This window comes from Microcaecilia unicolor, chromosome 12 (assembly GCF_901765095.1).
Source record: "Microcaecilia unicolor chromosome 12, aMicUni1.1, whole genome shotgun sequence".
Taxonomy (NCBI): domain Eukaryota; kingdom Metazoa; phylum Chordata; class Amphibia; order Gymnophiona; family Siphonopidae; genus Microcaecilia; species Microcaecilia unicolor.
Window position 1 is genome coordinate 41502674 of NC_044042.1, and position 13893 is coordinate 41516566.

The window sequence follows — 13893 nt, forward strand, 5'->3', positions numbered from 1 at the left end:
TGTTCTAGTTGTTCTAGTTCCAAGTAGGGAGCTTCCTTCCAGCTGAGTTTGGACATCATAAGAGTCTAGGGTGTTTACAGTTCAACTTTTCACAATGGGAACCTTGCAGTGTGTAATAGTTCTGTCTGGTGAGGAGAGTTTCTAGCCTCCCTGAACCTCAAGGAAACTTACTTTAATATTCCCAGTGCTCCTTGCAGCAGAGGGATCTTAGAGATTTCCCTCACAAATCTTGGCTTGGGAAGTCCTTTCTTTCTTTCTTTTGCTCCTCAGGAACAGATGCCAACCCAAGTCAGGTTTTACTTTCCCTGGCAGGCCCAGGATATGGGAATAGGTTCAAGTTATGGTCACAAGGTTCTCTTTCTTGGACATTCCCCCATGGGCCTGAGTCCATATCAGACCACTTCAGGGGTTCCTTCTCTGCTTTGGTCCCCACCTCTATGGTTCCCTTCAAGCCTACTTAGTCTCAATGGATGATTTTAACACAGCTTTCTGCTGATATTTCAGTTCTCTCTCCCTGGAGGTGGCTATCTGCAGCTTGTAGGCTGCTAGGGTGTGCCGTAGCTGGCGGCAACAGATTTTGGACACCTTCCAGAAGGCAGGCAGTCGACCGCCTCCTCACTTGCCAGTTGTAGAGTCGAGGCCAGTTTAATTGCCAGTTTTCTTCTATGATTTGTTTCGGGTGTCAAACAGACGTTTTTGGCGGTGACAGCCTGTCATTTGATGTGGTTGTGCTGCTGGGTGGTGAATGCAGCTTCTAACGATGGCTGGTTCAGTCCACTTTTCAGGGCAACTATTGTTTGAGGACTCCATGAAGTTGGTGGAAGACCTGGGTGACTTACAGACTCAGCGTCTTCCTGTCTACAACTTATTTTCGGTCGGGTCAGGCTCGCCCTTATCTTTACGACACCAGGGCTATCGTCCTAGGCAGCCTGGTTTTCTTTAGCAATCCAGTCCAGGCAGGTTCTCAGAACTCCCAACTTCATTCGTTTGAGATCCTCTGGATTTCTACTGGTGACGGGCACACAGTCCTGTCTTTTTTGCATACGGTGGTTTCTGCCTTCCATCCCATTCCACCTTTTTCTTTTCCCGCTTCTTGGATGTTCACCATATACTCCTATTCTATTTGAAAGTGACCAGCGAGTGATGGGAGGGCAGAGGGGCTGTGGTGGTGGGGGGAGTGGGAGGACCTGCTCTCTGCCTGGGAAGGTGGGGGCTAGTTTTGGCCAAAACTAAATGGCAGATTTCAGCTGCTGAGTTGGTTTCATTCAAAATTGAGGACCCCAGTTTTGGTCAGCCTCTAGTTTTGCACCACATGTATTGCTTAGCATTGAAAACAGAAAGCTCCACTTGGAGGGGCATAATCGAACGCGAACGTCCATCTCCATGGGCGACTATCTCCGAGGACGGGTCCGCGAAGGGGCGGGACAGACCGTATTTTCGAAAAAGATGGGTGTCCACTTTTTGTTTCAATAATACGATTGGTGCCGGACAAATGCATCGGATTTGGGCAGATTTGAGCTGGGCGGTATTGGTTTTCAGCGATAATGGAACAACTCCAAGGCATTTAGTCGACGGAGGGGCCAGGATTCCCCCCTGGCACTGGTCCCCCCTCACATGCCAGGACACCAACCGGGCACCCTAGGGGGCACTTGTAAAAAGTTTAAAAAAAAATTAAAATACCTCCCAAGTCCATAGCTCCCTTACCTTGGGTGCTGAGCCCCCCAAAACCCACTCCCACAACTCTACACCATTACCATAGCACTTATGGGTGAAGGGGGGCACCTAGATGTGGGTACAGTGAGTTTTGGGGGCGGTTTGGAGGGCTCCCATGTACCAGCACAAGTGTAACAGGTGGGGGAGGGGATGGGCCTGGGTCCACCTGCCTGAAGTCCACTACACCCACTAACAACTGCTCCAGGGACCTGCATACTGCTGTGATGGAGCTGGGTATGACATTTGAGGCTGGCATACAGGCTGGCAAAAAAAGGTTTTTAAAATTCTTTTTTTTTTTTGGTGGGAGGGGGTTAGTGACCACTGGGGGAGGTCATCCCCGATTCCTTCCGGTGGTCATCTGGGCAGTTGGGGCACTTTTTGGGGACTTGTTCGTGAAAAAAAAGGATCCAAAAAAAGCGGCCCAAATTCTCGCTTCTGCCTCCCTTTTTTCCATTATCAGCCGAGCGCACCCATCTCTCCTCGGCTGATAAACACGCCCCAGTCCCGCCTTCACCACGCCTCCGACTTGCCCCCGTCAACTTTGTTCGTTCCCGCGACAGACTGCAGTTGGAGGCGCCCAAAATCGGCTTTCGATTATACCGATTTGGGCGCCCATGAGAGAAAGGCGCCCATCTCCCGATTTGGGTCGAAATATGGGCGTCTTTCTCTTTCGAAAATAAGCTGGTTGGTCTCTTAAGACATCATCTTCTTCCACGTGAGTGTAGTGTTCTTTAAAAGCATACATTCCCATTCTTTGTGTACACTCCCCCTGTAAATACATGTTGTGTATGTTTAGTGGGTATTGGCAGAACAGTACTTAGGTGTCCTGTTAGCACTTACACAGGTATATGTGGTCATACATGTAAAAGTGCTAGTATTCTAAACATTTATGTGCCATGCGGGTGTGTAAATGTTAGCACCTAGTTTATTGAATCATCCTCCATGTGCTCAGCAGTAGCTTCTTTCTTGCCATTGTCTCAGACAGGCCGTGTTTGTGGAGTAATCTTGAAATTGCTGAACAATTCTTTTCCCAGTATTACCCAGAGACTGTCTTTAGGACTTCTTCGGTTAAGTTCTTTAAGTTCACAGCTTCTGACTTTGGAGGGGTAGTCTAGTTGAAGCAGTGTGTTGGTGGTGCCAAATTGTTTCCACTTTAGAATGATGAACCTGACTGTGCTCCAAGGGATGTTCAAACACATTGAGATTTTTCTTATAGCTTTCCCACAATCTGTATTTTTTGAATTTCTTTATTGGGGTGGGTTTTTTTTTTTTTTTTGCCAGCTTCATGTTCAGCATGTTTAGACCTATGTTTCAATTCACTTCATACAACAGAAACAGTTTGATGCTCCATCCTGGAGTATTCAATCAGCTGAGCTGTTGTGATTGAACCTAGGTGGACTCTCTTTGACTTATTATGGGCCATTTGTTTGTAAGCAGATTTAATTTGGGTTTGATGTGACTAAAGGTGTGAAGATTAATTCCTACTTTAATGCATTTTGAACTGTATTTTTAAGATGGTAAATAATGAAAAATGTGCAAAGGTGTGAAGACTTTCATAAGGCACTGTAACTTGACCCAGGGTTTCATGCACAATCTTCTTTAGAGTCCAGTCTGTGGTCAGGCTTTCTATTAATTTTTTGGGTACAGGTGTAGAGGCTAGTGCTGCAATGAGGAAGTATAAATTCTGCTTCTAGAGGCTGATCTTTACGTACGTAGATGTGGTGCTTATGGAGCATGACTTTTAAACTTACTCAAGCACCACTCAGGGTTGCATGCACAGTGAGATAGACCGAATATTCTTATTGTTAAAGCTTGTCATCACTTCCCTTATTTAGGAAGGGGGTGCTTATTTTTTAACAAAAGGTTTAACTATATCTCCTAGGTAGAGCTCCACATTCTTCTTACCTCTCTTTTTTTCTTAAACTTTCGTTCTCTAGCTGAAGGAGTTTGTTTAAACTCACTGAATGAGATTTGGCGTGGGTGTGTTGTCTTCATACATCAAACCGGTTTAAAGGAAACTAATTCTGTTTTACAGCAAAACCCAAAATCACTTATGTAGAGAACAAAACAGCCATGGAACTGGAGGAGCAAATCACGCTGACTTGTGAGGCATCCGGAGACCCCATTCCAGCCATTAATTGGAGGACTGGAACCAGGAATATCAGCAATGAACAGAAGGTATAAAGCATGAGGCATTCCAGGAGATGACAGTTGGGGGTGGGGGTAGCATACAGCATGATGATGTCACTAGAATGTATACCACCTGTCTGTGATCTCTCCCCCAGTCCCTGAGGTCAGGTTCAGTGGAAGAATGAACAGGCATTTAAACTTTTGGGCCAAATTTCCACGGCATAAAACGGTCCCCTCATTCCTCTCTCATAAATCATATTTTCTGATCCAGACCAAATAGTGCTAATTATGGCAATAGTACATCTCAGTAGGACCATGGATGGGGTGGAGAAACAGAGCTTCTAATCGAGCCACCTGGGCCAAGTGTCTTACACACTTGAACTGTAGAGATTTTTAATATATAGAATAATATTAGTTAGAGAGGTTCAGAAATATGAGTGACTTGCTTGAGATCACTCTTGCAGTCAGTGGCAGAGCTAGGATTTGAACCTGCTGTCACCACCCATGTTCTCTGGGTCCTAATCTTTTCCAAGTTGTTTGGAAGGTTTGATTCTTTTTCTGCCACCTGGTCCTTGCGGATGGTGGGGGGGAGTGACCAAGTGATATCATCAAGGGAGGAGAATGCAAGGGTGGGTGTCTGATCACCAGTTAACTGTTGACCATGGTTATGTACTAAGGCAGGATTGCCTTTATGTTTGGTTGTCTTGTTAACAAATCACATGTCATTGTTCTGAAGGCAAAAATAAGCAGCAGTTTTGAAACAGTATTTGTAGCTTTAAGTTTGCCAATTGAAGGAGAAAAGTAGCTTACTCTTTGTAGCTTCAAACAGTCTTACATAGTAGTAAGTGACAGTGGGGAAGGACCAATTGGCTTATTCAGTCTAACCAATTGTCTTCTTCTCTGAGTCTCTGCCACTACCGTATCTAAACCAGCACCCTTCACCTATGTCTTTTACCCATCCTCTCAACCCTGCTCCTACTCCTGTCCTTTACAGTTGTGTGAAAACGTTTAGGTGCTCCTGGTCAAATTGTATGTTTTATTGAATTCTTAATTGAATAAAAGCTGGAAGAACTGCTGTATTGTTAACATGCCATCTTTCTGCAAATTTTAATGCATAATTATTTAATTGCAGCTTTTTAGTAATAGAAAATAATAATAAAGTGAATATAGCAGGATCAAAAAGTTGGACATCCTTTCAATTAATTCTTTACTACTTTTTTTAAGTAATAAGGCCCAAAACGCTGAGTGGCTCATTAGAGCTTCAGTTAGTCAAGTGAAGACTTCTCTCAGCTTGTGATTGTTGTTCTGTCTACTTTCAACAGCCATAATCTCTTCTAAACATTTCCTGTTTGAAACTGTATCCTTTAAGGTTTTTTTCTATCTAGTTTGCTACAAGGAAAGCCAGGGGAAGAGTTTTCTAGAAATGATAAGGAGTGCTTTGGAGGAAAAGTCCCTTCCCCTTCCCTACTCCCCACCGTAGTCCAACATCGTCCCTTCCCTTTCCCTATTCCCCACCATACTCCAACATCTTCCCTTCCCCTTCCCTACTCCCCACCATAGTCCAGCATCATCCGTTCCTCTTCACTACTCCTCACTATAGTCCAACATCATCCCTTCTGCTTTCCTACTCATCACTATAATCCAACATCACCCCTTCCCTACTCCCCACCGTAGTCCAACATCACCCTTTCCCTTCTCCATTCCTCACTCCCCACTGTAGTCTAGCATCTCCCCTTCCCTACTTGTCTGTTGTCCAGCATCTCCCCTTTCCTACCCCCTTCATAGTCTAGCTTCACTCTTTCCCTTCCCTACCTTCCACAGTCCAGTATCACCACTCCACATCAGTGTCTAGTAGCTCTCTTTCCCTTCCTTATTCCTGCACCCTGCATGTCCAGCACCTCTTCTGCCTTGTCCAATATCTTCTTCCTTTTCCCTTCTACCCTTCTTTTTTTTCTCCTCCTCTTTCATATCCCCAACACCTTGCCCTCACTCAGTCTCTTTCTCTTTCATATACCCCCACAAGCTCCTCCTCCTCCAACACTCCTCTCAGGCTGGCATCCAGGAGCCTAGTACCTTTCCAATATCTCCCTCCCCCTGGGTTGGTATGCCACTGTCTTTAAGGTTGTGTGGTAGCCAATAGCACAAGAAATATTGTGCAGGTGGAAGGAAGAATATTTTCAATTAAATATCAACATAACCCAGAAACTTGCATCTACAATATGTGGAGAAATTTGAAGAGAATATGGAAAGACATGCACAGTCCCCAAACTGAAATATTATTGAACATTTGTGGGAAGATTTCAAACATGCAGTGCATGCAAGGAGATTCAGAACATTTCTGAGCTAAGAGAGTTCTGCATGGAGAAATGGAAAAATTCTCCAAAGCAAGTATAGAAAGACACATGGAGGTACATTTTTAAAATGACACCCAAGTCAGAACGTCTCAAACAGATGTCCATCTTACATATATTTTTGAACAGGAAATATGTCTGATCAAAAATACATGAAATGGATGTCCATATGCTGGAAATGTCCAGCATAAACATCCATTTTAAAAACTAGAACATCCAAATTATGAATTATGAACGGGGGTGGGGTTGGGGGTCTAGGGACATGTAGGCCTGTATGGCAGCATTCTTTGAAATTGGCCACACAGATGCAGAGCAGAGGGGCAATCTAGTGGTTAGTTCAGTGGACTGTGAGCCAAGGGACTAAGGTTCAAATCCCACTTTAACGCTTTTTATTTTGTAATTGTGAACCCTCCAGGAACAACAACATACCTACTGTACCTGGATGTACTCCACTTCTGTAGTCTTTAGGCTTGCAGGTGGGTTATCATATGGCTCCAGAAAAAGGAGGACAGATTGAGCCAGTCCGGGATTTACTTCCATTGTGGAAGTAAAATCTGGATTGGCTTAATCTGCCCTCTTTTTTTTGGAGCCATATGGTAGGTGGCTTATTATATTTAAAATAAAAATAAACAGAACTAAAGTGAGATTTGAACCTAGGTCCCTTGGTTTACAGTCCCCTGCAATAACAACTAGGCTACTCCTCAGACTTGCTTCCTGCTTTGTTAAGAATGCCCATATTACCTGAACCTTTTGGTTTCACTTTCAGGGGAGAGAGAGGGGGAAAGCAGCCAATGGGGGATTAAGGAGGTGTCAAGCCTTAATCCCTCCAGTGGACAGCAGCTCAATCAGGGCACCTTTTTGTACCCTCAAACAGGTCTAAATAAATATATCCTTTGTTTTAGACATGATTGTTTCTTCGCGTTCAGTAATCGCTGTTGGATGTCCAGATTTCAGGTCCTCCCTAATTCCACCCAAAACATGCCAACAACAAGCCCCTTTGCTGTTTGGACGTATTACAGTGTTGGATGTCCCTTTTCTGCCTTTGCAAAATTGGTACTTGGATGTTAAAACACATGGATGTCCATTTCGGTCTTTTGAGACTCCATACAGGGCTGCAAAGGGAGGGGGCAGGAGGGGCAAGGTACCCAGGGCCCAGCCTTCAAGGAGGGCCCGGCACCAGCGATCAAGAGACTGATGGCCACAGTTCCTTCTTTCTGCCATGCCTGCCTATGCGGAAACAGGAAGTTGCTTCACAGGAGGCAGGACACGACAGGAAGAAGGACTTGTAGCCAGCAGAGCACTCTCTCTTGTTTGCTGCTGAGGGGGTAGTGGCGGCGGGCCCTGAAGATTGTCCCGGGCCCGCTTTGTCTTTCAGTGGCCTTGCACCCATATGCTTAAAAAATAAGCGCCTTAGCTAGCTATTGGAAGTGCTAACTGAAAGTGTGTCCAAACTTCTGCACCTTTATATTTATTGTTTTCTGCAAATAAATAGTACTTATGCATTAGAATTTGCTAAAGGTTGTTGTGTTTATCTATGTACCATGTACAGGTTGTGCCACCTTCTCAAAGATATTGGGGCCGATATTCAGACAGCGGGAGTTAGAACGACTAACTCCCTCAGTTGGTGCCGAGCCCGGATATTCAATGCTGGACTGTTTCTGGTGACCAGCTTTGAATATCCAGTTTATTTTTGTCTGGTTTAAAGATAACCTGCTAAGTCTATATTCAGACTTAGCTGGTTGTCTTTAAACCAGTCAAAGATATCCCACTTTCTCATATGGCCAAATATGGCTGCTAAACTGGCTTTAAAAATAGGTGGATAGCCGGTTATATTGAGCAATATAAACGGCTAGCTGCTAACTGGAGATATTCAGCAGGAATAGCTGATTATCCCCCGCTGAATATCGGCGGATAGCCAGTTAAGCGCTATTTAACTAGTCACCAATCATTCTGGCCGGCTGTATAGAGCTGAATATCGGGTGGGTTGTGTTTATCTATGTACCATGTACAGGTTGTGTCACCTTCTGTTCATTTAGGATTTGTTGAAACACACTGTTGGACCAAGGGAGCCTAAATCTGTGGACATAACTGTATATCTGTTCCAAGCATATTTCCAGGACTAGTTCAAAAGCATTCTTTTGCTTATTGGACTGGAATTCAGTTGAACTGAAATGCAGAGCAAGATTAAGGCATAGGTAAACCTGGCACATGCCTAAGGTTCAAATGTTTTAGGAGGAGCCCTTTCAGATATGCTAATTCAGTGGCTCCTGAGGCAGATTTTTGCCCTGGTAAGTCATCTGTTGGCAGAAAAAAAAAAGTATGTGAGGGAAGAACAGGAGTCACCACTGCAAACAGAGGTCTGTCTATTCTCTCCATCTCCCATGTGTTGTGCTCCAGTCAGCAGGAAGAGTAGATGAGCAGTGCTTCTTACCTTCTGCTTCCTTTTCCTCTGCCAGTTTTCTCTACAGTCAGAGCCATTTGGGTCCCATCTGCTGGTGTTTTAGAATGTTATTTATATTATAATGAGGTGCCCAATGCACTTGTTTGCCTAAAGACCACCAAAAAGTTAATCCTGCTCTGCTGAAATGTTAAACCTATATAAAATAAATAAATATGAGTTTAATGGGAACTTATTAGTGCATAGCATTATAGCATCATGATAGAACACAGCACACCTTTTAATGGGGAAAAGGAATTTTAAAAAATACCTTTTAATGCATTTTAAAGGATTTTTTTTTCCTGCATATAAGGTAAGTTCCAGTCTAGACAGATTTTGAAGATACAAAACTGCTCTTTATTTTTGAGACTTTCATATGCTTTGTTTTGATCTTGTCAGCCTGATGTCAGTGGAGGATGTGCACTTCAACAGTTCTTTTATATTCAGATAGTAAGAAAACCTGCTTTACACTTAGATAGGAGGATCAAGAGTTATCCCCTGTAGAGGCGTCTTAGTTCATTAAAAAAGCCTCAGATTAGATCTGTTAGGATGCATAAAAATCCATGCTCCCTGTCATAGTTTGATCTTTGCTAACCAAAAGGTCTGAATTAGTCTGTAGTGTTCTGTAATTTCATTTCAGAGTAGAACACGTTTTACAAACTGTGTTTATCTTTGATCATATAGTACTATCCAGCCATCTGTGTGATGCAACATTCAGGTTTCTCTATACGCCTCCATTTGCTGAGTTTTTAAAAAAAGGCAAAAATCAACTCTCTCCCCCCACACACACATACACAGTTGCAACAGAACTGGAAATATGGCTACTATCACAGCTGTTTTTGAAGACAGAGGGATCTGGGTTCATTTGCTGTCTGTGCCCCAGGTGTAACAACAGGCCATCTGCAGTTTCCTCGTCATCAGCAGCAGACGGATCAAGAGAATTGTGGGTTATGACCGTTTACCAGCAGGTAGAGATAGAGAGTACCAAACTGAACTCTGCCACATAGGACGGTATGCTCCTTGGTCAGTCACTATTCTCTATCTCTAGCAGGCAGTGGACGGTCTCTCACAAGCTCCTGGTTTCTCCTGCTTCTGTGCCTCCTGTTCCAGGTTCCCTGGTTCAATTGAGCTAGTGGGTGTCTAGGCCAGTAGAGGTGCCTGACTTGGGGTACACCTGGAGGTGCCAGGTCCCTACTCTCCCTTACCCCCTCTCCAGCCACTTTCTTCCTTCTCATCCTCACAGAACTTTGAAAAAAAAAAATGCTGGAGGAGAGCAGATTTCTGCTTATGTGGCATCCTGGATGAGAGGGGGTGTCTCATATTAGCCTTCTCCTCAAGTCACTTAATTTGCTTCCTGTCCATTTCCACATACAGTTTAAACTCCTCTTATTGACATACCAGCTCCTCAGTACCTCTCCACTCTTAGCTCTCCCTACACTCCTCCCTGGGAACTCCGTTTATCGGGTAAATCTCTCTTATCTGTATCCTTCTCCTCCACTGCCAACTCCAGACTCCGTTTTATCTTTCTGCACCGTAAACCTGGAATAGACTTCCTGAATCAGTATGTGAAGCTCCAGCTGTCTTCAAATCCAGGCTAAAAGTCCACCCCTTTCTGAGGCTGCTGTTAACTCCTATTCACTTGTTCAGGACCCATGTCTATTTTATCATTCCCACCTTAAGTAAATCCCGTATCCCTTATTTGTCCTGTTTGTCTGTCTTAATTAGATTGTAAGCTCTGTCGAGCAGGGACTGTCTCTTATATGTTCAGTGTACAGCACTGCATACATCTAGTAGCGCTGTAGAAATGATAAGTTGTAGTAGTTTTTGGGATTCTGGAATCTTGCTTTTTTTTGAGGTTCTGCATGGAATCTTGCTACCCTTTGGGATTCCAGAATCTTGCTATTCTTTGTTCTTATCTCTTATTTGTCCTGTTTGTCCTAATGAGATTGTAATCTCTGTCGAGCAGGGACTGTCTCTTACATGTTCAGTGTACAGTGTTACGTACGTCTAGTAGTGCTATAGTAGTAGTACTCTCTGCAATCTTGGAGCTGTCTAGATTCAGCCACCCGATCAAAGGCCTGTGGGTACTGATAAGGCTGGCGAAATTGTGAGTATGAACTTTTCATTCTCCCTCTCTGTCGAGTTTGTGCTGTTTGGGTTAGTGCACCTGTGGCGGTACACTATTTCTTTTTGAATAGCCTGTGTGGGGGTTTGCCTTTGTTTTCGGGACAGTACCTTTGACCAGCGCAGGTGCGATTCTGGCATGCTTTTTTACAGTACCTCTCTTCCGGCGGCAGGCTGCAATAATGGATGGCTCTTTCTCCTTTTCTGTCTTCACAGCTTTTGGGCCATTGTGGTGCGGAAGGCACCAGTTCTCTTGATTGGCGGAGGTTTTTTGTCTGCCTTTGTGGTTTTGGGTCTCAATTCCTTCTCGCATGGCAAATTCCCACATAGAAGAAGCCTGGACTTCTGAGCGCGAGACAAGCAATTAGTAGGAACATTCCATGCCATCAATCCCGGGGCAAGCAATGGCTTCCCTCATGTCCATTTCAATAACAGACTATGGACTTTTCCTCCAGGAACTTGTCCAAACCTCTTTTTAAACCTAGATATGCTAACTGCTCTTACCACATCCTCCAACAGCGAGTTCCAGAGCTTAACTTTTCTTTGAGTGAAAAAATGTTTCCTCCTATTTCTGTGTAATTTCATCGAGTGTCCCCTTGTCTTTGTACTTTTGGAATGAGTGAAAAATCAATTCACCTCCACCCGCTCTACACCACTAAGGATTTTGTAGACCTCAATCATATCGCCCTTCATCCATCTCTTTTCCATGTTGAAGAGCTCTATAACCTCTTTAGCCTTTCCTTATACCGGAGGAGTTCCATCCCATTTATCGTTTTTGTTGCTCTTCTTTCAATCTTTTCTAGTTCTGCAATATATTTTTTGAGAATAAAGTTGTTCTGCCTGGAGGGCAAAAGGCAGGGAATTCCACAAGGAAGGACTCGAGGCAAAGAAGGCAATGTGTGAAGTAGATTATAGTCTAGTATGAGAAAGAGTAGGACAAGAAAGCTGATGAGCTGTTGCAGAACAAAGCGTATGGGCGGGTCTGTAAGGAATTATTAGTGATGTATGATAAGCGGGGCCATCTGAATAGAGCTTTGTGTGTTAACATTAAGATATTATACTGTATCCAGAAAGAAATAGGTAGCCCGTGGTACTGCTCAAATAGTGGAGTAATGTGATGAAAATGTCGCACACCAGAGAGAATACATACGGCTGTGTTTTGGATTGTCTGCAATTTTTTAATGAGTATGGAAGGTAAACCAGCGTAAAACAATATTGCAGTAGTCAAGTTTAGAGATTACAAGAGCACGAAGTAAGACGGCACAAGTACCATCGTCTAAAAATGGATGAAGGCAACAGATGGATCATAAAGAGCAAAAACAGGAACGTGCGACAGCTGAATTTTGAGAGGTGAAAGACAAATGAGAGTCAATAATGACCCCTAAATATCTCAAAGAATCAGCCAACTTTATAGGAGAGCCACGGATAGTAGGACTGGAAGAAGGGATCCCAGTAGATCTAGTTAGCCAACAAGGTCTAGTGCATTTCCTTTAGGGCCTGAATTAATATTTTCAATTTTGTGTCTGTGGGAAAAGGTATAATAAATGAGGCCCTTAATGCAACACTGCATAGTGCCGTAAGCATGCTGGGGAACTGCTGATAGCTGCATCTGTTGTGACTGCCTATTTGCTTTATGTATCGCCACAGTCCAGGTCCCCATCAGTCTTAGTCTCTATCATATTCCCTTGTATATTGCTCTCATCCAGTGTTCTTTCTCCAACCTCCTTTTGTTCCCACCGGTACTATCCCCGGACAAGACAGCAATCCCTTACTCCCCTTTCCACCTCCTAGGTAGCTCTTCAGTTAGCCCGCTACCTCCTGCCTTCCGTCTCCCAAGCAACTCTTTGATCAGCCAGCAGGCATGGTGTACTCATTTGTTTTTGACGGCAACAATGGGAAGCTGTTTTTCTCCCATAGCTGCTACTGGAGAAAGAGCTGTTCTATATCTGCATGTATTACTCTCATTAGGATTAAGCTGAGTGATGCAGGAATTTGAGTGCAAGTTCTTCGACTTACATTGGAGTTCCTGCACCATGTGGCTTAAACCTAATTAGCTATACACACAGGTATTGTTGCGGTGTTCTTCATTATCAATTTGAGCTTTAAAAAAATGAGGCAGGAAGTCTGAGGTGGTGCAATCTATAGTGCCACGCCAACTTGGGAGCCCTTTTACTAAGATACAGTAAATGAGACTACCGCCAGGCTAGCTTGCCCTCACTGGCGGTAATTTTGGATTTGGTGCGCGCTTATTCTGGTGGTAGAAATATTTTTTAAATTTTCTACTGTGTGCGGCGTTTCTGGTGGTAATCGGCAGTTGGCGCGTGCCAAATGATTACCGCGCGTGTAGCGCATGAGCCCTTACCGCTGGATCAATGGGTGGCAATAAAGACTCAGGCCATAAGTAGGCGTGCGCTAGTTTTAATTTTAGAGATTTGATTTCTTCTGATTTGATGAAGTATATGTAAGAGCTAAGTCGATTGAGGACCAGACCTGAAGCAGGTTTCTGAAACATGGACCATGTCAGTGTGAGTCCGCTATCCTATATAATAATTCTCACCTCCAACAGGATGTGCTTGGGACCGTGCCTGCCGGAAGTGGTCTGCTAGGCAGGCAGGCAGGCACTGACTTCAGTGACAGACAATTTGGCAAAGCAAAACGATCTGAGTGCTGGCCATTAGGACACAGGGTTGATAGGAGAGTTTTAAAAGACTGAAGGAACCGAAAGTGTTAAATGGGGGGAGGGGGGGAGTTCTGAACAACTGAAAGACATGAACATTTGGGAAAGGAAAACAATCTGAATGCTGGCCATTAGGACACAGGGTAGATAGGAGAGTTTTAAAAGACTGAAGGAAACAAAAGTGTACTGGAGAAGGGGGGGGGGGGGGAGTTGTGAATGACTGAAAGACATGCAAATTTGGGACAGGAAAACAATCTCAATGCTGGCCATTAGCACACAGGGTACATAGGAGAGTTTTAAAAGACTGAAGGAACCAAAAGTGTTTGGGGGGGGTAGGGGGGGGGGGGGGGGGGCAAGTTCTGAATGAATGAAAGAAATGAAAATTTACAAGAGGAACACAATCTGAATGCCGGGCATTTGTACACAGGGTAGATAGGACACTTTTTTTAAAAAATGAAGGA

At 44.1% G+C, this 13893-nt stretch overlaps 1 protein-coding gene across 6 annotated transcripts in view; it reads left to right on the forward strand.

Moving 5' to 3' along the window:
* Nucleotides 1-13893, forward strand: part of NCAM1 (neural cell adhesion molecule 1) — a 533904-nt gene that overhangs the window by 307285 nt on the left and 212726 nt on the right. For all 6 annotated transcript variants that reach the window (XM_030220520.1, XM_030220521.1, XM_030220525.1 and 3 more), the window contains exon 8: nt 3749-3891. In XM_030220520.1, the coding sequence (XP_030076380.1) occupies nt 3749-3891 (143 nt within the window). The remainder of the gene's footprint in view (nt 1-3748; nt 3892-13893) is intronic.